The following is a 26,260-nucleotide window of genomic DNA, read 5'->3' on the forward strand; positions in this document are numbered from 1 at the left end:
TCAAAAGGACGTTGGATAAACGCCTGAAGAGAGAAAATTTGTGGCCTTTGGGAAAACGGCATGGGAGTAGCTCGTGCAGTGAGCCTGCATGGACACGAGAGGCTGAATGGCCTCCCTCTGTGCTGTAACCATTCTAAGATTCTCTTTGCTGTCATAATGCTTTCCACATTAATTTGAAACTCCATAGTGTTTTCATTGCCTTCAATTGCCAAAGTCCTAAAACATTGAAACCCCACGAGTTGCTGAAGAAACTTGCCTTAGCTTGATAGAACTGTTTAAGTAAATGGCATTTCTGTCTTTGTGGATTATTCCTGTATAATCAAAAGTTTTTCATATCTTTAAACTTTGTTTTAATAAATTACTTCATATTTAATTTGAATTCATGCAATAGTTTAATTGAAGATAGGTGGTCTAAATTAAAAGGCCTATCTTATGACCTGCTGTCCCTTGAAGAAAGGTGATTGCTTAGGTAGAATGTGATGTAAAACCTAGACATTCAAGTTAGATTGTTATTCAATTTCATTAAGAAATGTTGCACGTAAATAAGAGTCAGCTAAATGGTTGCTTTAGAAAAGTTCTCTTGAAAATTTCTTTCCTTAAAATTTGTCACTTTATCGCATAAGCAACCTCATTAAACCCAGCAGATTTGTTAACTGAAGCTTATAATGAGATAGGATGATGGATTTATCCCACAAGCAGTTGAAAGTGAATGCAGAAAAATTTTACATTTGATGGGAAGAACAAGGAAAGGAAATATAAACTAAGGGATTCAATTCTAAAGGAGATGGAGGAACAGAGACTTCGAGGTATATGTGCACAGATCATTGAAGGTAGTTGGGCAGGTTGAGAAGACGCTTAAAAGGCCTATTGGATCCTGGACTTTATGGAGGCATAGGGCAGAAATTTTCGCTCGGCAGGCTGGCATGCACCTGACCCGCTCGAACGTGAAATGATGCATGTGGACGTCGGCCGAGTGTGCTGATGTCAACGCGCAGTCCCACGATAGTTCGGTCAGTGGGCATGCGCCGGAGCCGGCAGCGCACCCGCTGACAATTAAAAGGCCTGTTAAAGCCATTAAGTAATCATTAACTCTTTTGCTGCCTAACGGTTGGCGGGCAGGCGAAAAGCCCAAGCAGGATGAGGTTTCCAAAAGCAAATAAAGATAAAATAAAAGTTTTTAAATTGATTTAATAACATGTCCCTGCTCACGTGACAAGAGTCACATGAGGGGACATGTTTCATTACACTTTTAGTTTCTTGATTTTCTCTTTTTTTAAACAGCACTTCATTTCCCTGAGGCAGTTATGTGCCCCAGGGAGATCTATGAAGCGCTCACTCGTGCACATGCGCGAAGTTGACACTCGGTCTGCTCATCCTCCTCTTTTTGCATCCCCCCCTCCCCCCACAGGCAGCGCTCAGCGCTGCCACTTGTGTTTCATGCTAGGCAGGCCAAAATGGCCTGCCAGCGTGAAATCGTGGTTCGGTCCCGATCATGAGTGGCAGTCGACTTCCCAACTGCCTGCCAAGAGCAAAATTCTGCCCATAGAGCACAAAAGCAAAGAAATTATGATGAACCTTTATAAAGGGCTGCTTTGACCTCAACTGGAATGTTGTCTAGTTCTGGGCACCGCATTTGAGGATTGTGAAGGCTTTAGAGAGGGTGCAGAAAAGATTCCAGTAATGGCCCCAGGTGTGAAGGATTTGAGTTATAAGGATAGATTGGAGAAGTTGGGATTATTCTCCTTGTAGAAGAAAAAAATGAGAAGATTTGGTAGAGGTATGCAGAATAGTGAGTGGTTTAAACAATAGATAGAGAAACTGTCAGAAGGCCAAGAACCAGAAGACACAGTTGCAAAGTTATTAGCAAAGAATCAAAGAGAACTTGAGGGAAAACAGTTTTTGAGAAGCAAGTGGTAAGAATCTGGAATATACTGCCTGAGGGGGTGATCTAATTACTATACACATTGGTCTAATTACTATACATTTCAATAATTTGGGGTTTTATTATCATAGTTTGTAATGGTTACCGAAGAAGAGAATTGGATAATTATCTGAAGAGGGAAAATTTACAAGCCTATGGGAAAAGAGCAGGGGAATGGGACTGGTTAAATACCTCATGCAGAGAGTTGGCACAGGTTCGGCAGGCTAAATGGCCTCTTTCAGTGCAATAGCTATTTTATGAAGGGGTGAGCGTATTTAGCCAAATGATCTTTTCTTGTTTCTCAATCCTAAAAATGCTTGTATTCTATTTTCCAGTCTTTGCCACTGCAATATTTCTTATGCCATTATCACAAATTCTGTAGTTCTTTTTTGAAGTGCTTTCAATTCCTATATATTTTAACAAATTGGGTTTTATTATCATAGGATCTAATGTTTACCTAAGAAGAGAATTGATTTGCTGGGGTGATAGTGTTAAACTGCGATATGGAAAAAAGCCTGAAGACTGCCCTTACCTTTGGGCTCACATGCAGAAGTATACAGAAATAACAGCCAAAATCTTCCATGGGGTACGGTTAGACAATTGCCATTCAACACCTATTCGTGTTGCTGAGGTACAGATTAAGTTTTCTCCTTTCTAATAAATTTTTTAAGTAACTGTTTGAACATGCATGTTACTAACAATAGATCTTATTTAAAGATGTTTCAGGCTTTAATTTAGGGTAGAATGTATTTTCAATTGCTATTATGCACATACTGGCTCCGTACTCTGAGTCAGGGCTTCCACAAGGTGGCTTTCCAGCTACAAAACTGGCCCATTGTACAAGGTCCAAACAATTTCACTTAAATTGTGCTATATCGCCCAATTCGTTTGGTTTCTAATGTTTCTTTGAAGTAAGGATATCCAAGCTTTTGTCATTTTCAGCTGAGTGGAGCACCTAGGATAGAGGGTACGATAGGTGCTTAACATGGGCCCTTAGGAACCTCATGTGAAGTTTAAATCTGTTTCGATTAATTTGTATACATCTGAAGTTCCTGAAACTAAGAGGCCCTGGTGTTGCCAACAGTGAGACAACAGTGCTTAAAAACAACTCCGCCTAAGCCTCCAAGCCTACAAAGTAAGGCATATAAGTGCACAAAGGACAGAATCTCTCTCGGTCAAGGGTTGGATTCCCAAGGCTAGGGTGACCTTACAGCCACAGGTTGGATACCCCTGTCTTAAAGGTGTGTTTTTTTTTCAATAAGTAACTGCAGTGTCCTGACTAGATTATGCAGTACTTCAGTGGTTTCTATTTTACAACTGGGACTATAGCAGTGCTTCCCAAACTTTTCCCCACTGTGACCGTATTTTGAGGCTGACCACCGTGCCGTGGTCCCAGAGTAAGAGCCAGGCAGGGAGGTAGAGCTGTGAGAGCAGGGGTAGAGCTGTGAGAACAGGTTGGGTGGGGGGGGTGCTTGTGGGGAGTGGAGAGCTGTGGGGGCACTTTGAGGGGGAAGTGCTGTTTAATCTGCAGGGTTTTTAAATAAAAAGCACCTACTATTTCACTGGCTTTTTTGGAGCAGGTCTCAGGCCTCAAAGGTCAGTCAGGCCACGTCCATTTTTTTAAAAAAAAGTGAGGATTTGAAGCGATCTCGCAACTGTTAAGACTAGGTTGGTGCTCCATGGTAGCCATTGCTGCCTTAGCTTGTGACCCCAAAATTTCATCTCACGACACCTCTGGGGGCCATGACACACAATTCGGGATGCCCTGGGTTGCCTGACTTACTCATTGCTCAGTTAGAGCCAGTCATTGTGTTAATATCATCTTCATTGATTAATGGTGTGGGAAACAATTAACCTGCCTTTTCTTTAAAGTTGTCAAACAGCAGGTACAATAATGGTGACAGCCATACTTTAGATTAGAAATTTACTGTTATTTGGCAAAATTTTAATTTAGAGTTATGAAAGCCATCTGCTGTGAATGTTGATGAGAAGTTAAGTGATCATCTCAAATTATAGCAAATTAAGCAATAGGCAAGTATTCTCATTCGTACTGCAAATGGGAATTATTAGTTTCCACCTTGATGAAAATATGAACACATTTTGGATGACTATACGTGCTCACTCTTGACATAAGTATTCTGGTTCAATTTCTATGCTGAAGTATAACCTTACTCAGGCAAGAGAGTGTGCTGTGATTTGTATCATTCTTTATTCAAAAGGTAAATGTTTGGAGAAATTTTCAGGGCTATGTGAAAGAACAGGAATATTCTGACAAATTGGGTAGCTCCTTTGAAGAAATGTTGGACCAAATGGCTGCATTCTGTACTGCATGATTCTATGATTTATAACAGTGGTCTCACAAATGAAACTGGCATTATCAAGTTTGATGATGAAAGGAAGTCAAAATTAGAAAAGTTTCTGAAATAAAAACAGAAAATGCTAGAAAAACTCAGCCAGATCTGTGGAGAGAGAAACAGAGTTAACGTTTCGAATCCGTATGAAAAAGAGTCATACAGACTCTAAACGTTAACTCAGTTTCTCTCTCCACAGACGCTGCTGAGCTTCTCCAGCATTTTCTGTTTTTATTTCAGATTTCCAGCATCCACAGTATTTTGCTTTTACCTCGCAAGTTGAGGTTTAGTGAGGTTCAGTTCCAACATTCATTTGTCAACTGTCTGGGAATTAGCAGGCTCATTCAAGGTACTTGAAGAGACCTGACTTCAGAAAATGTAAAATAACCTTAAAGAGCATGTTACTGAAACTGTTCTTTCTCTTTTTCATCCCATCATTCTATTTCTGACTTAAAATTTATTTTACTTTCTCTTTTACACGTGAGATATATTTAACATTGAAAGTGTTAGAAGGGAACAAATGTCAATTTCCCCAACATCTCACCAACCTCCCATTTTGCTAAATTAATTCTTCTGCACAATTTTTCTTCCATCTTGATCTTACCTTTATGCCCAATCTGGGTTTTTGGTTTTGTTTTGCCTTGCTTCCTATTTTTTTATCTCCATTCCTTGGTCTCTGCTTTCTCACCTGCAGTATATGCTGGACACTGCCAGAAAAATACGACCTAACTTGTACGTAGTAGCAGAACTATTCACTGGAAGTGAAGAGACGGATAATGTCTTTGTGACTAAACTTGGCATAAGTTCCTTAATACGAGGTAAGCATGATAGTTTTCTGAATACAGTGTACTAATATGGCGATGGATTATTATCTTTATAAGCATTAGTTGTGTAATTATGTTTCCTAAGAAGAGATTTCTGCATTTATATATGCATATCGATTTACTGTTTACTAGGTTATTTTCTAAGGTGTTTCACAGTGATTCAAGGGGTCAGTTGGGCCAAGCAGAGCTAGAGAACAGGAGTATGTAGGGCAGTAGGAAGATGTGTGAAACAAGGTGAAAGAGAGGAGGAGGAGTAAGAGGAGAGAATAGGAAAGTCACTAGAAGGGAGGGGTGAGTGGGTGGAAAAAGTAGAAAGAGGGATGTGGTGAGTGACAGTCAAGGATCAGGACCAAAGCAAAGAGAGAACACAAAGTTAGGTTTGCAGCTGTGAAAGGTCAGCTGGGTGGAGGGATGCTGGGCATTGGGCTCAAGGTCCCAAAAAAATGATGTCTGGGGGTGAGGCTGACGGAGGATTGTTATGGGGAGTAAAACAAAGTACTTCTTTGTAAAGTTTTACAAGAATTTCAGTTGGTGGTCAGGCGTGGAGGGGCTGGGGGTGCCAGGCGGGAGCTGGATTTCTTCAATGCTGGGAAAAAAAGTGTAACTTGTGGGGTTACCAAGGAATGAACAGCCCAGGAGGTTGGTAAGCCAATGATGTAGAACAGAGCGTCGGTGGGACCACAAATCTCATGAAGGAGATGAATCCTGAAATGCTATTGTGAGCATGAAAGGAAACTAGCCAAACAGGAGGCTTAAAGAGACTTGTGCAGGGACCAAATTTTACAAAATTGGTTTACATTTAATGTTGCAAACATATAAATGCAAGTGAAAAGGCAAGATATCTTGGAAATGGAAAAGAAAGAAAACAGATGTTACTCAAGGAAGGCATTTATAAAATGAGGCAGGCTGACTGGTTTTTGGATCCCAAGTTAGCAAGTGTTGGATGCAGGTGCTAGTTTTCTTTTATATTATGATATCCCAGCTTTACAGAAATGCACATAGGGATTGGTGCCAGTCTGATAGAATAAAAACTCTTTTGTAGTAAATATATGCAAAGACTGCCCAACTTCCTGAGTCCCAGTGCACTTTCTCATCTGTTTGTCTACTAATTAGCACTCCACTTTTAATCCAGATCATGGAAAAGGTGCCAGTGCTCTTTGAATGTTTGGCCATGGAGGAAGTTCCCAGTTGACAGAGTAAACAGCTGGCTGATCTTGCAATCAGAATGCGCTTTAATCACTGACAATTCAGAATCTAACATTAAACAATGCCATAAAATACAGCATGTTTTCACTAAGATGAAGTGGTTGTTGTTTCACCTACTACCTCCCTCCAGAGCCAAGCGGGTAGAAGGACAGGGCACCAGCACGTTGCACACATTCCTAGTCAAAATGAAATTGCTGATGAGTGTGAAGCCTTTGAAAAATTTGTCCGAGGTGATTGTATAGCATGCGGAGAGCTTCTAATATTTCTGACAAGTTGGCTTAGTATGTAGTTTTGAGATTCCTTAACAAATTGCCTTGTATTTGATAATGAGATGCCCTGGGTTTGCATATTATGTTAGCTGTATGGGTGATTTTAAGTTGCATTATCAAACCTCAGCTAATTCAATGTTTAAAACATATTGAATTCCATGCACAATGCACTTGGTTTTCTCCATTTTGGTGCCCTTGCCATTAGGAGAGAGCTATAGATCATTGCTTTCAGTGCTGAGGGCACAATTTAAACAGTAAGTTGCTTTGTCCTGTTGTATTAGTTTTCCACCCCTCTTCCCTCTAACCCGGCCCACTCAAATTTACTAAATCACATTAAATATTTTGAGGGGGGACCTTTGTTTATTTTTGCAATTGCAGGAAATTTGTGTATGGGCGGAAGTTTCTGAGCCCACTGGCGGCAGGCGTGATAGGTGGCGTGTGCGGAGAATGTGGCGTGACCTGCTTGACGGCGTGAAGGCAGATCGCGATTGACCACTCAGCCTGCTGACAGCGGGCCGCGTTTCCTGCCATCGGTCGGCGGGGAGCTAATTGTAATACATCAGCATATAATTAAAAGGCCATCTTGCCAGGCTCTGGGAACCCCGGCAGATTGTCCGTCCACGTCGGCGGGAAAGCACGCCGACGTGTCTCACAACAGCACACAGGTGACATGCACTTGGCGGCCTTCGCTTTGGGGGAACCGAGGTGAGTGAGCAGTAGCATTCTCCTCAGCTCGCCCGTTGTTTACGGCTTCGGCGGATGGGGGCAACTGATGCCTGGCCCCGGAGGCGACTGCTGAGGTGGTGGGGTATCCAGAGGCAAGAGCTGGCCAGCCTCAGAGGTGACTACTGAGGGGGGGCAAGTGCTGGCGAGCTTAAGAGACGACCATTGTCGGTTGGTGAGGTGGGGTCAAATGCTACCCTGGCACTGCAACCCGCACACAGGATCGAGGTGGGGGTCAGGGTAAGTGAGGGAAGTGGCCACATATTAGGGACACCTTATGAAACTGACCATGCTGCTGCAACTGAGATATATCACTGTGGCTGCGTCTGATCTGATTGGGGTTGGTCTCCTATCTGCCCGCCCATGCAAGCAACACAGGCACCAAAGGGCCACCTAGTGCTCCAGACCTCATCTCCACCCCCCCCCCCACCCTGCACAGACTTCGAGTCCGCCACCACTTTATTGGACCATGGAGCAGTTGGACTGCACATGTTGTACAATCTCCCTGCCAATGCTAGCCATGTAGCAGTCACTGCTGGAGGCACGCACAGCGCCTTGCAATCTCAGCATTGCGGTTTGAATCAGTGTCCCCCACGTCACAGGCTGACAGGGCAGTCATGCAGCGCACTCATCTCTGGCTATCCGAGGGGTGACCAGCGCTTTCCGGGAAGCGTTAAAGGGCGGTCACACCAGGCCAGGAAAGGTGCTAAATACAGCCATGATAACCATGCCTCTCTCTCTTTCATGCTGCAGGAGGACCACGTCAGGATCCTGGATCCTGGTGACCTAGCTGTATGCCTGATGGCCTACAGAGACCGTAGAAGATGGAGGAGAGAGTGGCTGAGGCACCTGGCTGTGCAAAGGCAGGTGCAGCAACCTCACGAAGAAGGGGCAGCAGGGGCTCCCGCACACACTGCCCAGGAGCAACAGTGAGCCGTGGCTGTTCACCTAGCTTCACCCAGGGTCTATAGACGCCGCCTGCCATTCCTGCAGATGACTGAGAGCCAGTGTTGCTGATGACTCCATGCCTAGGGAGCTGGTAGTGCACATCTGCCACTTACTGCAGTACTTGGCGCCAAGGGGACATGGAGAGCATCCACTGCCAGTGGCTGTGAAAGTGACCGTGGTGCTCAATTTCTATGCCAGTGGCTCCTTTCAGATCTCCGCAGGTGACCTCTATGGGATTTCACAATCCGCCACCCACAAATGCATCTATGAGGTCACGGATGCCATCTTCTCCATGGCACGCAACTTTGTGCATTTCGACTGGGACCGGGACAGCCAGGATGCAAGGCCCATTGGATTCACCCTGATCTCTGGATTCCCACAGGTGCAGGGTGCGATTGACTGCACTCATGTGACGCTCAGGTCTCTATCGCTACACTCGGTGGACTTCCAATCACTGAACGTGTAGCTGGTGTGCAACCACCAGAAACGCATCCTGCAGGTGTGCGCACGGTTTCCAGGGAGTGTGCATGATGCCTACATTCTAAGCCGCTTGCAGATCCCTGCAGTCTTCCAGGGTCCACAGAGGGTGCAGGGTTGGCTCTTTGGGGACAAGGGCTACCTGCAGAGGCTGTGGCTGATGACACCCGTGTGGCGGCCTCAGACTGCAGCAGAGCGACGCTATAATGAGGCTCATGCAGCAGCTCGCAACTTGGTGGAGCAGACCATCGGGATGCTGAAGATGTGGTGCCTGGGCAGGTCTGGTGGAGCCCAGCAATACAGTCCACAGAGGGTGTCACGCATCGTCATCATCTGCTGCGCCCTTTACAGTCTGGCAATCCAACGGGAAGATGAGCTGGCTGAGGAAGAGGTAGAAGAGCTGCAGGTCTCCTCAGATGAGGAGGATGCCAACGGGGATGAGGGTGAGGGGGTCCTCGGTGACGATGACAGATGAGGCTCTTGCACTGGCTAGATGAGGCAGGCGCACTCAGGAGGCCCTCGTAGCTGCCGGATTTGTGGAGGGTGATGACCATGCAGTAAGGTGTCCCCTTCGATCCTCACATCGCATTTGTGAACGTTTGACTCCAATCTGGCTTATGGCAGCGCCAACACTCTGCTCCTGTCATGGAGGTGCAGTGGAGGACCTAATAGTCGCTCGACTGCAGGAGGATGATGACAACATGGGGACGTGGTGGCATAGTGGTATTGTCATTGGACTGGTATTTTAGAAACCCAGGGTAACGTCTGGGGACCTGGATTCGAATTGCACCATGGCAGATGGTGAAATTTGAATTCAATAAAAATCTGGAATTGAAAGTCTGATGATGACCATGAAACCATTGTCGATTGTTGTAAAAACTCATCTGGTTCACTGATGTCCTTTAGGGAAGGAAATCTGCCGTCCTTACCTGGTCTGGCCTACATGACTCCAGACCCACAGCAATGTGGTTGACTCTTAACTGCCCTCTGAACAGGGCAATTAGGGATGGGCAATAAATGCTGGCCTAGCCAGCGACACCTACATTCCATGGTCGAAAATCAAAAAAACATGCAGTGAGGTCACTCCATAGATCTTCACACAGCCTCTGAGAATGTCTGACTCCTGTCTGGCCGAGCTCGCTTGCGCTCCATGATCAGGGCCATCTCAGAGACGCAGTGAAAGTTTAGAGGCACCTGATGCTGTGTCCGCCTTCAGCACCTCAGCCCTTCAGGAGCTGGTGCACAGCATCATTGGTCGCAGATGCTGGTGTGATGGGGGCCAGCCCCACCTTAAAAGGTGCTGAGAGCACAGAGTATGAGAGAACTCTGTGGTGCCTGCCCACAACATTCTGGCAGCAAATGAGGTGCAGACATCAGTAATGTTTCCAGGGAGTGTGAGGCTGGACCATCACTGTGGCCTGAAGGCTGCACAAAGCACAGGGAAGAGGCTATGGACTGAGGCCCTATCTTGCGCAGAAAGGTTTCACATCCCTGAGTGACAAGAACACTGCTCATCAGAGCAAGGAGCCACAGGCAGGGAGACATTCTTAGGAGTTTATTGACAATAATGAACAGTACGTACAAGTGTTCAACTCCCATGTCCAGTGTGCAACTACTTTTACCGAACTTTCCTAACCCTGCTACTACGTCTTGGTGTTCCTTGGACATCCACAGCAGAGGTGGAGGCAGCCTGCTGACTGTGACGCCCTGCCTGTGATGACTTTGGCGGGCGCCCTCTGGAGGACCAAGACTTGGTGGGCCTGACCTGGTTTTGGGGTCCTGATGTGTGACAGTGGCACCTTCCTTGGCTTGTGAAGCTGGATCTGCAGAGGTCACAGGAAGAGGTGATTCGGATGGGCCGGTCATCCCTAGAGTCACTTGGGTGGATGGCCCTGGAGTGTGCACCTGCTGATCCTCCACCCTATGGGTGCCTGAGAGTCCCTGGCTGATTCCTTGAGGAGAAGGGGTAGCTGGAGTGAGATTGAGCTGCCCAGCACCCCTCTCGCGTGTACACTGTTGGAGGCCAGCTATGGCATCAGCGATGGAGTTAGGCATGCGCAGGAGTGACGTCCTAGACCAAGGTCTCCATGACAGCGCCATCCAGCCAGTGTTGATCTTGGTGCATTGAAATACTGGCGCTTTCACCTCAGCCTGAAGGCAGATGGACTCCACCATCGTGTCATGCAGTCTGAGGAATGCAGCGGACATCCCTTCCTGATGTTCCCTAGCTTGCCTTTGTAGCTCCAGTAACTGTGACATGACTGAGCACAGAGGCTTGTCATCTGACTCAGACTCAGCAATATTCTGGCCTCCAGCAGTCCTCCGAGTGCCAAGGACCTGGGAAGTCCCTGCCTCTGCCTGCTGTGGATCAGAAAGTGCGATGTGCTCACCAGATTGTAATCCTGAGGCTATTCTAAAGCTAGGTCCTACTGAGGTGCACTGGTGGAGGGTGTGGTGAGTGCTGTGACGGGGCTTCATGGTGGGGTGCCTCCAGATTTCTCTTCAGAGGTTTCTTTGGGGCTTGATTGGAGGCCCTGGGCCATGGGCCAGAATATTGCCATTGGCGTGCGGGGGTGGGCCCGACACGTCGAAATGCAAAATGACGCGTGATGACGTCGGGTGTGTGTCATTTATATATTTTGTTTGGCGGGTGCATGCTTGAGGCGGCTGCGCACCCGCCGAACTGACAACGGTCTATTGAGGCATTTAAAAAAAAAAACACTTAAAGTTGTTACCAACGCTGCCCGTCCAACCTTAAGGTTGTCGGGCAGGCGAAGAGCCCGAGCGGCTTTCCCGGTTTTCAGGAAACCTCATCCGTGGGCGGGATGAGGTTTCCTGAAGACTTAATAAAATAATTGAATAAACTTTGCTAACTATGCAAACATGTCTCAGCTCATGTGACACTGTCACATGAGGGGACATGTTTAAGTGATTTTTCAGATCCTTTCATTTCCATTACCAACTTAATCCATGCAATCGCATGCGTGAAAAAGCGCAAGCCCCGACTCTCCTCCTACCCCCCCCCACCACCACCGCCTCAAGCACAGGTAGCGCTGAGTGCTACTGGCCGTGCGTCACATTGGGTGTGCCTTCATTGACCTGCCCAAGTAAAATGGCGGTGCGCAACCGATCGCAGGTGGCAATTGGCTCCGCTCCCATCCGTCCCTACCGACAAGGGTAAGTTTCTGGCCATGGACTCTGTCAACTGTTTGGCAGATGTGCCTGGCATGGCGGGCATGCGAATGAGAGCTCGTCCACCACGGAATCGGCGTGTTTCATGGGAGTGAATAAATAATGAGTCGTCCTGATGAGTGCAAGACGAAAAGCTTTGACACGTCTCTTTTTTTCAGCAACAACCAAGTTCTGTGCAACCAAATGACTATTTGAAAAGAGAATGCTGTGCTCATTTTTTAGTAACATTTTAGCAACATGTTTTGAAAATGTACTGTATAACTTTCTCACTTTTTCTATGTGCTACAGAGGCAATGAGTGCCGCTGACAGCCATGAGGAAGGAAGACTGGTTTACCGTTTTGGAGGACTACCTGTTGGATCTTTTGCACAGCCATCTGTAAAGCCTCTAGTACCCAAAATTGCTCATGCTTTGTTTATGGACGTTACCCATGATAACGAGTCCTTGATTCAGGTGCAGCATCATTAATGTTTATTGTCAATATTTATCAACAGACAACTTTCCTATTGTAAAGTATCTGTCCCTAGATTATAAAGAGCCGAATATTTTGTACAGTTTTCCCATTAAAAATTTGTTTTCTTCTAGCATGGTGAACCCCATTCATGAAACACATGAACATTACTATAAAGTAGTACTTGAATGTTTAAGTTCCTCTGTTTTATTTAGCTAGTTAGTTTAGAAATCTTTAATATTGTCCATTTTTACTCCATTAACTAGTTCACTAGTACTCCCATCTTCCTATAACTAAACAAGAACACCTGGACTGCAGGCATCAGCCCTGTTTGACCAGGATTTATCAGTAATCACAGTTTATCAAATGTGTACTGAAAATGCACTGTAGACTTTGAAATTGTTTCTCCATTAACTAGCACTTCACTTTTAATCCAGAACATGGAAAAGGTGCCAGTACTCTTTGAATGCTTGGCTATGAAGTTAGTTGCCAGCTGGTAGAGTTAACAGCTGGCTAACCTTGCAATCAAAATGCACCTTAATCACTGGTACTTTAGAGAGAAAGCTAGCTAGGAATATAAAAACAGATAGTAAGAGTTTCTACAGGTATTTAAATGCGAGCGTTGGTCCTCTAGAGTAAGAATGAGCAATTAATAATGGAAAATGAGGAAATGGTGGATGAGTTGAACGGACAGTTTGTGTCTGTCTTCACTGTAAAGGACACAAATAATGTCCCAGAAATAATTGTGAATCAGGAGGTGAAAGGAAGGGAGGAACTTAAAGCAATTACAGTTGCCAGGGAAAGGGTACTGAGAACATTATGAGAACTAAAAGCTGACAAGTCCCCATGTCCTGATGGAATTCATCTTAGGGTCTTAAAAGAAATGGCTGCTGCGATAGTAGATGCTTTGGCCTTAAATTCCCTAGATTCTGGAAAGGCCCCATCAGATTAGAAAATATCGAATATGACTCTATTCAAGAAAGGAAGGAGACAAAGCAGGAAACTACAGGCCAGTTAGCTTAACATCTCTCATAGGTAAATTGCTGAAATCTATTATTAAGGAGATTATAGCAGGACACTTATATCTCAATGCAATCAATCAGAGTCAACATGTTTTTGTGAAAGGGAAATAATCTTTGACTAATTTATTGGAGTTCTTTGAGTAAGTAACCAGCAATATGGATATGAAGGTTTGCAGAAGGCATTTGACAAGGTGCCACATCAAAAGTAGCTATGCAAAATAAGAGCTCATAGCGGGTTAACATACTAGCATGGATTTTTTAAAAATTCGTTCATGGGATGTGGGCATCGCTGGCTAGGCCAGCATTTATTGCCCATTCCTAATTATCCTTTTTCGGAGGGCATTTAAGAGTCAACCACATTGTTGTGGGCCTGGAGTCACATGCAGGCCAGACCAGATGAGGATGGCAGGTTTCCTTCCCTAAAGGGCATTAGTAAATCAGATGGGTTTTACAATGATTAACAATGGTTTCATGGTCATCGTTAGACTTGCCGTCATCATGATTCGAACCCAGGTCGCCAAAGCATTACCCTGGGTCTCTGGATTACCAGTCCAATGACAACACCACTATGCCACTGCCTCCCCTCAGATTGGTTAGCTAACAGGAAGCAAAGGGTACAGGTAAATGGGTCTTTTTTGTGTTGGCAAGTTGTGACAAATAGAGTGCCACAGGGATCAGTGCTGGGGCCACAACTCTTTACAATTTATATCAACGATTGCATGTATGGTTGCTAAATTTACTGACGACACAAAGGTAAGTCGGAAAGTAAGTTGTGAAGCGAACATAAGTCAGCAAAAGGGCATCGGTTAAGTGAGTGGGCAAAAGTTTGGCAGATGGAGCATATTGGGATAAAGCAGCCCACTTCATTGGCACCCAGTCCAAAAGCCATTCACCCCCTCGACCATTGATGAGCAGTGGAAGCAGTGTGTACCATCTACAAGATACACTGCAGGAACTCACCAAGGTTCCTTCGACAGCACCTTCCAAACCCACGACCACTGCCATCTACAAGGAAAAGAGCAGCAGATACATGAGAACACCGCCACCTGGAAATTCCCTCCAAGCCATTCACCATCCTGTCCCTGGGTCAAACCCTAGAGCTGCCTCCCTAGCAGCTCTATGTATTCAAGAAAGCAGCTCACCAAGTTCTCGAGGGCTATTCGGGATGGGCATAAATGCTAGCCTAGCCAGTGACGCCCACGACCCATGAATGAATAAAAAGGTGGCAAAATGTGAGCTTGTCCACTTTGGCAGATTAAAAAAGCAACATATTATTTAAATATATATTTGTATATATTTTTTTAAATATATTTATTTAAATATAAATTACAGAACTCTTGAGATAACAGAGGGGTCTGAGTCTCCGTGTACATGAATCAGGAAAGGTTAGTATGTAGCTCAACAGTGATTAGGAAGGCAAATGTTGTTTATTGCAAGGAGAATGGAATACTAAAGTAGGGATGTTTTGTTACAGTTGTACAGGGCATTAGTGAGACCACATCTAGAGTCCCGTGTACAGTTTTGGTCTCCTTATTTAAGAAAGGATATAAATGCATTAGAAACAATTCAGAGAAGGTTCACTCAACTGATACCATGGGATGGGGGGGATTATCTTATGAGGAAATGTTGGACGGGCTGGGCCTGTATCCATTAGAGTTTAGAAGATTGAGAGGTGATCTTGAAACATAGAAGGTCCTGAGGGGACTTGACAGGGTGGATGGTGAAAGGATGCCTCCCTTGTGGAAGAGACTAGAACTGGAGGACACAGCTTAAAAATAATGGGCCTCCCATTTAAGATGGAGATGAGAAGAAATCTTTTGAGGATCGTGAAGTTTTGGAACTCTTCCCTAGAGGGGAGTGGAGGCAGGGCAATATTCATGAGGTAGATACATTCTCGACATGGAGGGTAATTGGGGGTAGGCAGAATGTGGAGGTGAGGCCACAGTTATATCAGCCATAATCGTATTTAATGGTGGAGCAGGCTTGAGGGTCCAAATGTCCTACTGCTCGTAATTCGCATGTTTGTACTTTAATTCAGAATCTACCTATAAACAGTGCCATAAAGTGCAGCATGTTTTCACTAAGTCGAACTGGTTATTGTTTCAGCTCGTACCCCCCTCCAGAGCCAGGTGGGTGGAAGGATAGGGCACCAGCGCATTGCACATATTCCTGGTCAAAATGAAATTGCTAATGAGAGCTAAGCCTTTGGTAAATTTGTCCAAGGTTGCCATATAGCATGTCAAGGACCCCTTAATATATCTGGCAACTTGGTTTAGTTTATAGTTTGAAGTGATGCAAGTCCTTTGATTTTTCTTCCCTCAAAAGTGGCATGCTTCACTGTTATCAACCATTTAATCTTGTATGTGTGTAAGAACAGATGTAGATCACTAAATATTGATGAGTTAACCTTCGCGATGAACTGGTCTTGCGTTCATTACTTTGTTGTTATAACTAAGAGACATTCCTTTTAATGTTGGAAACCATTATTTTTTTTAAATGAAAAGATAAATTGAGATTTAACTTGCAAACTACATGTATGAATTTCTACATGGATCAAAATGTCTTATTAGTTTTATTACACATAATTTCCTTTGTTTTACAGCATCGTTCTGCTTATGATCCTCTTCCCAGTTCAACTATTGTTTCTATGGCTTGTTGTGCCTCAGGAAGCACAATGGGTTATGATTACCTAGTACCCCATCAGGTTTGTTTGAAGGATATGATTTTTTACACAAGATTTTGAAGATTAGCATTTTTTAATGTTGCTGCCAAATGTTAATTTTGTTATTCAGAGTACCTCATTCAGTTATTTTCATTAGAGGATAATAACGTGGTGGGAAAATAAACAAGTACGTTATTTTACACCTTCCCAGTGATGGGGCTGCTTATCCTACATTTAACCTCCTGAAATCCAATGGACGCAGGCTTGAACTTTTATGATGGGCAACTAGTTTGTCATTTATTGCCGTGATCACTTCCATTGCTAACTCAAACTTGAACTTGAATTTAGGTCTTGAAGACATATAAGGCAGGATTTTCCTCTCGCCGGGCGAGCACAGCGGGCAGGCCCGGGAGCGGCTGTGAAACAATTCACCGCCTGCGATCGGGCCCCCCAACGCAATTTCACACTGGCTGGCCATTTAACAGCACAGAACTGCCTCAGGGAGCTGAAGGATTTTAATATGTAAAATAAAGATTTGAAAAATTAGGGAAACATATCTCCACGTGTGACTCAGTCACATGAAAAGGGTCATGTTAAAAATGAGCTTAACATTAAAAAAAATTTTTTTTGTTATTCACCGTTGGAAACCCCGCCTGTGGATGAGGTTTTGCAAAAAATGCAAAGGCCGCCTGGCCTATTCGCCTGCCCGCCATCCTTAAGGTTGGACGGGCAGTGAAAAATTCTACTTAATTACCTGCTTAAGGGCCTTTAATAGGCCTCTTAATTGTTGGCGGGCGGGCTGCTGACTCTCGCACGGCCTGCCAACCGAAATATTGCAAGAGTACGCAATGACGCCGTGACACTCACCCGACGTCATCACGCGCTATTTCACTCTCGGGCATGTCGGGTGCGTGCCCGCACGCTGAGCTGAAAATCCTGGCTATAGTTTGTCTTAAAAGTTAAAGCAATGGGCAACTATTTATGTAATTCTAATTTGTTTTGTCTATTATTGGAAAATGCTCTTACACATTTGTTCTAAAACCTGAGAGCTTGCTGTTCCTGCCCTACTTTTTTAGGATGAACTTTACCAAACATGTATGCAGAACCTGTGTGTGATGTTTCCTTCTGAAGTTTGTTGGAAAGCTCATGCACATTTCCACTAATGGTGGTGTGTCAAACATAAGATCACTTGCCTTCATCTCTTTTTTTTTAAATCTGAGGAAGCATAGGGATGTCTCTGTACTGTGACTTTACCAGCAATTTTGGGTATTCGGATCTTAAGATCCCACTTGGCTGTGTGGCTTAGCAATTGCTATCTGCCTTCCCTTCTTTCCTGCCAAACCCGAGCAATGTCATCACTGGGGTCCTGAACTTCGATTGCAGTATTTAAAATTTAATGCACATATTCTGTATGTATTGGATTACTTTCAATACCTCATATTAACTGTGTCTGCTTTCTGCTTTTGTACATTAATAGATATCTGTGGTTTCAGAAGAGAGGCTATACCCTAAATATAATCCTAATACACATCCAGAGCATTTAGGGGAGGTAAATCAACAAAGTGGAATCATTGCAGGAAAACATGCAATTAACAAACTTCACCGTGAACTTGGAGCTAGTGCCTTCTATCAGGTGTGGAAATGTGTAATTCTCTGTTCTTTAAAATTAGCAGCAGGATGAATTAGATTTCTTCATTATGCCCTTTGAATGAATTGAAAAACTGTTGCACCAAGCTTGCAAGAGATTTGTATTCAAATATAGTTGTATTCAAATATAATGTGCATTTTAGGTGTATGTGGATCAAGTGGATGAAGACATTGTGGCAGTAACACGACATTGCCCAAAAAGCCACAGCTCAGTAGTGGCTGTGTCACGCACTGCATTTAGAGACCCAGCAACATCTTACTATAAGTCTGATCTACCTTCAATGTGTATCCCAGGTAATGTTTCAGCTTTTTAAAAATAAATTAAGATAATGGCTAGCAGTACTTTAAATAACTTTAATAATTTAATATTAATTCTTTGATAGCACAATGTTTGGGGCAACCTTAATTCAAGACTCTAATTGTATTAATTTTAAAGAGCAAAATAGACTACTTGGCTTATGAAGAAAAAAAAAAGTTCTACTTTTATTCAATGAGTCTGCTGTTTTATATGCATATATAAAATAATGTTGTGTAATTGTTTAATGAATGCACAATAAATAAGGTTTAGAGGAGAATGCATCCTTTTTTCTTGTGGAACTTTGTTGTAGTATTTCTTCCTGAGAGAGAAGCTTCTTATTGAGCGTTTGGACTGGACAAGAGCACCTTCTCTGCCCACTCCAGCCAGCTTGCTGCTATTATAAGTGCGGCTATACTTCCAACAACACATTAAGATACAGTGGGGTTTGAATCTTAAGCTGGAAGTGAAACCTTTTGTATTATAACCTACCTGAATTCGTATCTAGGGCTGATGTAATCTGCAATCATTCAATGATAGGTCTACTTCATATATCACAAGGGATGTCCAAACCACACTAACTTCTGTTGCCAACTGGAAGTGCGGCAGGGAGAGTTGCACATGAACGCTTGACCCACTCTGGCTGCCAGTGCTACGCAGCTGTCCCTGATGGTGGTGACAGGGTGCAATTTTTCTATATCAGAATTAAATGCAGATTTGTAAAGCTGCCTATTTACATCACCATCAAATGAGTGTTAGTGCTGTGATTGGCAGTTGATTTATTATTAAAGCTCTTCAACGATATTAAGGTAGAGCAACAGTTGCATCTACAGAGGGATCAAACTCCCCCCTCTCCTCCAGCCCCCCCGCCCCCACCTCCCCCACATACATACACACACACACACATCCACACATACCCCAATTAAAGTGCCACAATCCATAAGAAATCATACCATAAAATAAATGAGTTTATTTAAATGATATATTTTCCCTAGCCTGTTAAGGCTTTGTTCAGGGAACCCCTCAAAGCTCAGGTAGTTGGACTCTGAACCCCAAGGACATTGTTTTGAATCCTACACAAGATGACACATTTCTTCTGGGGTATTTTATTCAAAAAAGTTTTTTATTGATCTTTACAAAATAAAAAATTACAATCAATTCTCTACAGTCTGAGTTCATAGGAAGTTGGGAATCTTATTTGCGGAAATATCCTGATTATATTTCTTTAGCATTCGCTGAATTGTCAGAAGCGTATTTTAGAGGGAACAGCTGATAAATGATAGGTAAAGTAGATACGAGAACTTGCAATTGGTTAATGACTGCACAGCATTTAGTCTGTATCAAGCCAACTTTAATGCAGTAGTTGAAACTGATACTGTGCATATGTAGGAGGTGCTCCCCCTAGTGTTCCAGTACAAATAAACATACTCAACTATTAAAGTAAGGGCCAGATTGATTTTCCACAACAACTGAAAGTGCCACATATGTTAATATTAAAAGTATAAGATTACTTTAGCTATTCTGTCAGGTGCAGTAATGCCATCTTCTTCGGTTCATAAACAACAGAAAATGTTGGAAAAACTCAGGTCGAACAGCACCTGTGGAGAGAAAAACAGAGTTAACGTTTCGAGCCCATATGACTCTTCAGAGCTAAAGAGTTCATAATCTGAGTGTTTAGGGATGTGTTTGTACAGTCCAAAATCTAACTGCACTGGTTTCTCTTCCTGCTCCCAAGTAACTGGAGTTACATGCAGCCCCACGATGACATTATTTGAAAACCATGAGATTCCACATGTACAGTGACAACACCCAATTCTACCTCATCACCAGTTCTCTCAAATGTTCTGCTGCCTTTGTCCTGCCCCGACTCCTTACCTGACATCCAGCTCTGAATCAACTCAATTTTCCTCCAGTTTAACATTGGAAAGGCTAAAGCCATTGCCTTTGTTCCCTGCTATGGACTCTACCCCTCCGCCTGAGCACTGTCTGAGGCTGAACTGAACTGATTGCAACCTCAGTGTCCTTTTTCACCCTGAGCTGAGCTTCCAGCTCCATGTCACACCAACATGAAGGTTGCCTACTTTCACCTCCATTATATCATCCAGCGTTTGTTATCTCTAGAATTATAACTATTCCTGTAATACCTTGGTTGGCGTTACGCCATTCACCCTCTGAAAACTTGAGCTCATCCAAAACTGTATTTAAAGCATAGTACATTTATGAAGAGAGAAGCAAAAAGAATTTCATTTTACCTTTGACATTTCCAAAGTGCTTCAAAGTCAATGAGGTACCTTTTAAAGTTAATTCACTGCTGATGTGAAGACAAACCTAGCATTCAAAAACAACGAGAAAAAACTTTTTCACGCAGCGAATGGTTAAGGTCTGGAGTGCACTGTCTGAGAATGTAGTGGAGGCAGATTCAACCGAGGCATTCAAAGAGAATTATACTGTTATTTGAAGAGGAAGAATGTGAAGGGGTATGGGTAGAAGGTGGGAGTATGACACTAAGTGAATTGCTCATTTGGCGAGCCAGTGCAGCCATGGGCCGAATGGTGGTCTCCTGCACTGTAACAATTCTGCGATTCAATTTGTGAGCAGCAATATGAGTCTGATTTTGGTGTTGAATGCGAGATAAATGTTGCCAGTGATATTGGGAGGAGAATTCCTACTCTCTTCAAACAATGCCATGAGATGTTTTACATCCACCTGAGGTGACAGGTAGTGCCTCAGATTAATTAAATCATCTGAAAGTCTGCACCTTCAACAGTGCAGCACTCCTCAGAATTGCACTGAAGTGGCAGCCAAAATTATGCACTCATTGGGTTTGAACCTATGTCAGACTCTGAGGTGAGAGTGCTATCAGTGAGCTTTGACTGACATATTTTCAGATATTACTATAAAATGTTGTGCTCAGTGACAAAATAATCTTGGTTGTGACATAATTGTGTATGGCTTACCCCTGGAGGAATACAGCTATTTGTTGTGTACTCTTTCTTACGTTTTGGCTAAATGTGCTGACAAAACTCTATACCACTACCTTTATTACAGGTAAAATAGAAGAGATTGTGATGGAGGCCAGGACGGTGCAGAGGAAAACTGATTCTTACAAAAGAGACGTGCATTGCATTAATGGATTACCTCAATACACGGTGGATATCGAAGAGCACCTTCAGGTGAAGAGCACATCCTCTTTTTATGGTATAATTTGTTTTTCATTCATGAGTGCTCTGCTGTAGGCAGGTCCTTGCATCATTGCTGATGCTTCACCCTGAGCCGTTTTCTTGGCATTTTTAGTCAGTGGTGGTTTGCCATTGCCTTCCACTCTTCAGGGCAGGGCAAAGAGGCAGGTCTCAAGTCTACCTCTGTCAGAATGGGAATCGAACCTGCATTGTTAGCATTATTCTGAACCACATGCTAGCCATCTCGCCAACTGAGCAAACCAGCCACCTCATGGTATTATGTTGATCTATAAATTATGAAAGTACATCGTAACACCTGTGCTTTTTAATAAGTTACTAATATAAAAAAAAATTATGAAAAGCTAAATTCATGTTTATTTTCCAGTTAAAAGACAGCAAAATTGTTAAAACGGAGGTAACTTCTAAAGATCGCAGTGACTATGTGTATGAAATTAAGTTTGAAAACTTTCCACCTGGAAGCATCATTATCTTCCGGTAAGTGAAGCCGTTGTACAATTTTATGACAAAGAAATTGTGTTTATCCATATTTCAATTACATTTGCTTTATGACAAGTTTCTGTAAAGCATTCTTTATTTTCGTAATTATGTTCTTTGTAGGGTGAGCCTCGATCCAAACGCCCAGGAAACCGTTGGAAAGCTCCGTCATCATCTTGCTCAATTTAGTCCTCATTATAAAGCTGGCAGTATTCCTGACATGCATGCTCTGCCAGCGCTGACTAGTTCATTTGCATCGTAAGTATCAGATTTTCTATAGTGTCGTTGGTGTGTACATGACTAAATTGAAAGGAAACTCTTTGAAAACACAACTCAACTTTAATTGACCAGAAAGAAATAAAATAGTTTCAGTTGGCAAAAATACTGCATTATAAATTGGAAAGTTGTGGCAATAAATAGACCTAAAACTAAGCTGATGGGTCTTCACCTGAACAATTTTCTGATGTGGACAGACCTGCATTTTCTGTTTTTATTTTGGACTTGCAGTTTCTTTTTGCTTGAACCCTTAGTAATACAATTTCATCCTATTCACATTTGCGTCTCCCTTTCTCCCTCCAACCCAGATGACAACTTAAAAGAAAAGCCAGTGTATGTCTACTGCTTTTTCTGAGCTTTACAAGCTGGCCGCTCTGCAGGATGTGAGTCACAGATCCAGAGGCAGCTGCCAGTTACCCATTGGGCTCTCGATCTACATGTTTAGACCATTGTCCGATAGAAAGATCGGCTGTAGTGGTGCAGTTACCTGAATTGGAAAACTTCAGCGACTTTGCATCCATTTCTTTCCTTCTTTCACTTCCACATGGCCCATCTCAAACTCTTAATTCTGTTCCTCGACTTCTCTATCTCCATTTCTGGGGATAGGCTATCAACAAACATTCATTACAAGCCAACTGACCCCTACAGTTAACTCGCCTACATTTCCTCATACCCTGCACCCTGTAAGAATTCTATTCCATTCTCACAGTTTCTCCATCTCCATTGCATCTGTTATGAAGATGCAACCTTTCGTACCAGTGCCGCTCGTATGTCCCCCTATTTCCTCAACCAAGGATCCTCTCTGACCTATTTCTTGCATTTTGCTGTTACCCTTTCTCCTCCCTCTCAGAACCACGATAGGGTGTTGTTCTCACCTCCTACCCACCTGCATCTGTTTTCAGCAGATCATCCTACATTTCTGCCACCTCCAGTATGATCATCTAACACATCTTCCCCTCCCCTTTCAGCGTTCCAAAGGGACTGTTCCCTCCCAACACTCTGGTCCATTTCTGCCCCACAGAACTCATTTCTTTCTATCTTGACTCAATTCTCTTTCCACTTGCCTGGTCTCTTCCCTCCTACATACACATTTTATCTGATGCCCAACATCATTTCTAGTTTCCCGGCCCTAACCGCCACCTCTTCACTATGGATGTCTAGTCCCTGTACACCTCCATCCCCTGCCTGGGTGGCCTGAGGGCGCTCTGCTTCTTCCTTGAACAGAGGCCCAAACAATCCCCATTCAGCACCACTGTCCTCTGCCTGGCTGAACTTGTGTTCTCACTGAACAATTTTTCCTTTAATTTGTCTCACTTCCTCCAAATAAAAGGTGTGGCCATGGGTACCTGCATGGGCTCCGCTTATGCTTGTCTTTTTATGGGATATGTGGAACATTCCTTGTTCCAGCCCTACTCAGGCCCCCTCCCTCAACTCTTTTTTTTCTTGGTACCGCTTCATACTCTCGTCTGGACCTGGAAAAATTCATTGATTTTGCTTCCAATATCCACCTCTCACCTTAACTTGGCCCATCTCCGACACTTCCCTTCCCTTCCATGACCTCTCCGTCTCCATTTCTGATGATTGACTGTCTACCAGTATTCATTACAAGCCCACCGACTCCCACAGCCACTTCAACTGCAGCTCCTCACACCTTGCTTCCTGAAGGGACTCCATCCCATTCTCCCAGTTGCTCTGCTGATACTACCTTCAAAAATGGCCCTTCTGACATGTTTTCCTTTTTCCATAATCAAGGTTTCACACCGTGTGGTTGACAGAGCCCTCAACTGTGTCTGACTCATCTCCCACACCTCTGCCCTCACCCCTTCCCCTCCCTCCTAGAACCATGATAGGGTCCCCCTTGTCCTCACTTCTCTCCCCACCAGCCTCTGCATTTAAAGGTTCATCCTCTGCCATTTCCACCAACTCTGGCATAATGCCACCACCAAACACATCTTTCCCTCAGCCCCTCTGTCAGCATTCTGTAGGGACTGTTCCCTCTGTGACACCCTGGTCTACTTCTCCATCACTTCTCCAACTCCTCATCCCCTTCCCTTATTTATTTACTTTTTACTTATTCATTTTTTTCTTATCCTTTTTCCCCAACTCCCCTCCCCCCCCCCCCCCTCCCCCAATAGACCAACTGTCACTCATTTTTGTTGTGCTTTCACAGAGCGCTGACCCTAACGCTACCATCAACACTCCCTTTTGTCCTGTGTCCATGGCATCCTTGTCAAATTTCTCCTTAGCTCCCACCTATCCCTGACCTTCTATTTTGCTCCGCTGCCTCTTAAACAGTATAAAATCCCCCCATCACGCTTTTACTTCTCTTTAGCTCTGAAGAGCAGTCATATGGCTCGAAACGTTAACTCTGTTTCTTTCTCCAGACCTGCTGAGTTTTACCAGCATTTTCTGTTTGTACTTATAACCCTGGTCCACTGATCTGTCAACCCTAACAACCGTCCTCTTCCCACAGCACCCCTCCATGTAAGCACATGCAATATAACACCTATTTTACCTCCTCTCTTCTCACTGTCCATGGCCCCAAACACACTTTCCAGGTGAAGCAGCAATTGACATGTACTACTTTTAATTTAACGTGCTATATTTGGTTCTCACAATACAGTCTCCTCTACATTAAGGAGACCAAACACCGACTGGGTGACAGAGTTTCTTTTTGAAAAATATACTTTATTCATAAAATATCTTGAAGAATATTCCAAACTATTTCAAAATCACCATCACAAAAGTACAATCAGATTCAACTTTTACACATGTATCACAAGGTGCATCAATACAATCAATGAATATTACAATCATTTCAATATGGTCAATGCAGACAATCGGACAATGGTATTGGAGTTATCAACATACATCATGTTGCACTCTGAGGTGCTTCAATACAATTATAATACAATTGGTATTCAATGCAGACATTCATTTTGAGCTGTACAGCCCGAGGGGCTCTCAACAGTTCCCAGCCCCTCGGTGCACTGTGGCAGAAAGGTCTTAGACAGCGACCCTTTGCGCCTTTGCGGCAGCTGCCCCAAGCTTTAGTGCGTCCCTCAGCACGTAGTCCTGGACTTTGGAATGTGCTAGTCTGCAACACTCAGTCGGGGACAACTCTTTGCGCTGGAAGACCAACAAGTTTCGGGCAGACCAAAGAGCGTCTTTCACCGAGTTGATGATTCTCCAGCTGTAGTTGATGTTTGTCTCGGTGTGTGTCCCTGGAACAGCCTGTAGAGCACAGAGTCCTGTGTCGCAGAACTGCTCGGGATGAACCTCGACAGAAACCACTGCATCTCTCTCCAGACCTTCTTTGCAAAGGCACAGTCCACAAGGAGGTGAACAACAGTCTCGTCCCCACCACAGCCACCTCGAGGGCAACGTGCAGAGGGGGTGAGACTCCTGGCATGTTGGAAGGATCTGGCGGGGAGGGCCTTTCTCACCACCAGCCAAGCTATGTCTTGGCGCTTGTTGGAAAGTTCTGGCGATGAGGCCTTCTGCTAAATGACTTTGACAGTCTGCTCGGGGAACTATCCGACAGGATCCACCATCTCCTTTTCCTGCAGGGCCTCTAAGACATTATGTGCCGACCACTGCCTGATGGACTTGTGGTCAAAGGTGTTTCTCTGCATAAATTTTTCCACGAGGGACAGATGGTATGGCACGGTCCAACTACTTGGAGCGTTCCATGGCAGCGTGACCAGACCCATCCTTCGCAACACCGGGGACAGGTAGAACCTCAGCACGTAGTGACACTTGGTGTTTGCGTACCAAGGGTCTACGCACAGCTTGATGCAGCCGCACACGAAGGTGGCCATCAGTATGAGGGCGATGTTGGGCACGTTTTTTCCCCCTTTATCTAGAGGCTTGTACATCGCGTCCCTGCGGACACGATCCATTTTCGACCTCCAGATAAAGCGAAAGATGGCTCGGGTGATCGCCATCGCGCAGGAGTCTGGAATGGGCCAGACCTGCACCATGTACAGCAACAGCGAGAGTGCCTCACACCTGATGACCAGGTTCTTACCCACAATGGAGAGGGAGCGTCGCTCCCACATGCCCAGTTTTCTTTTCACCATAGACACTCGCTCCTTCCAGTTTCTAACGCATGCCCCGGTCCGTCTGAACCATATCCCCAGCACCTTCAGGCCGTCAGCCCTGACGGTGAAGGGAACAAAGGATCGGTCAGCCCAGTTCCCAAAGAGCATGGCCTCGCTTTTCCCACAATTTACCTTGGCTCCCAAGGCCAGTTTGAACTGGTTGCAGATGTGGATCAGTCTGCGCACCGATAGCAGATCCGAGCAGAAGACGGCGACATCA

General features: G+C 44.3%; 1 protein-coding gene across 2 annotated transcripts in view; it reads left to right on the forward strand.

Moving 5' to 3' along the window:
- agla (amylo-alpha-1, 6-glucosidase, 4-alpha-glucanotransferase a) overlaps positions 1-26,260 on the forward strand; it is a 98,081-nt gene that overhangs the window by 40,537 nt on the left and 31,284 nt on the right. For both annotated transcript variants that reach the window (XM_078560844.1, XM_078560845.1), the window contains exons 12-20: positions 2,365-2,552; positions 4,967-5,090; positions 12,200-12,363; positions 15,986-16,087; positions 17,523-17,678; positions 17,836-17,986; positions 21,036-21,160; positions 21,552-21,661; positions 21,785-21,919. In XM_078560844.1, coding sequence (XP_078416970.1) covers positions 2,365-2,552; positions 4,967-5,090; positions 12,200-12,363; positions 15,986-16,087; positions 17,523-17,678; positions 17,836-17,986; positions 21,036-21,160; positions 21,552-21,661; positions 21,785-21,919 — 1,255 coding nt within the window. The remainder of the gene's footprint in view (positions 1-2,364; positions 2,553-4,966; positions 5,091-12,199; positions 12,364-15,985; positions 16,088-17,522; positions 17,679-17,835; positions 17,987-21,035; positions 21,161-21,551; positions 21,662-21,784; positions 21,920-26,260) is intronic.

The sequence above is a fragment of the Cetorhinus maximus genome, chromosome 17 (assembly GCF_964194155.1).
Source record: "Cetorhinus maximus chromosome 17, sCetMax3.hap1.1, whole genome shotgun sequence".
Lineage (NCBI taxonomy): Eukaryota > Metazoa > Chordata > Chondrichthyes > Lamniformes > Cetorhinidae > Cetorhinus > Cetorhinus maximus.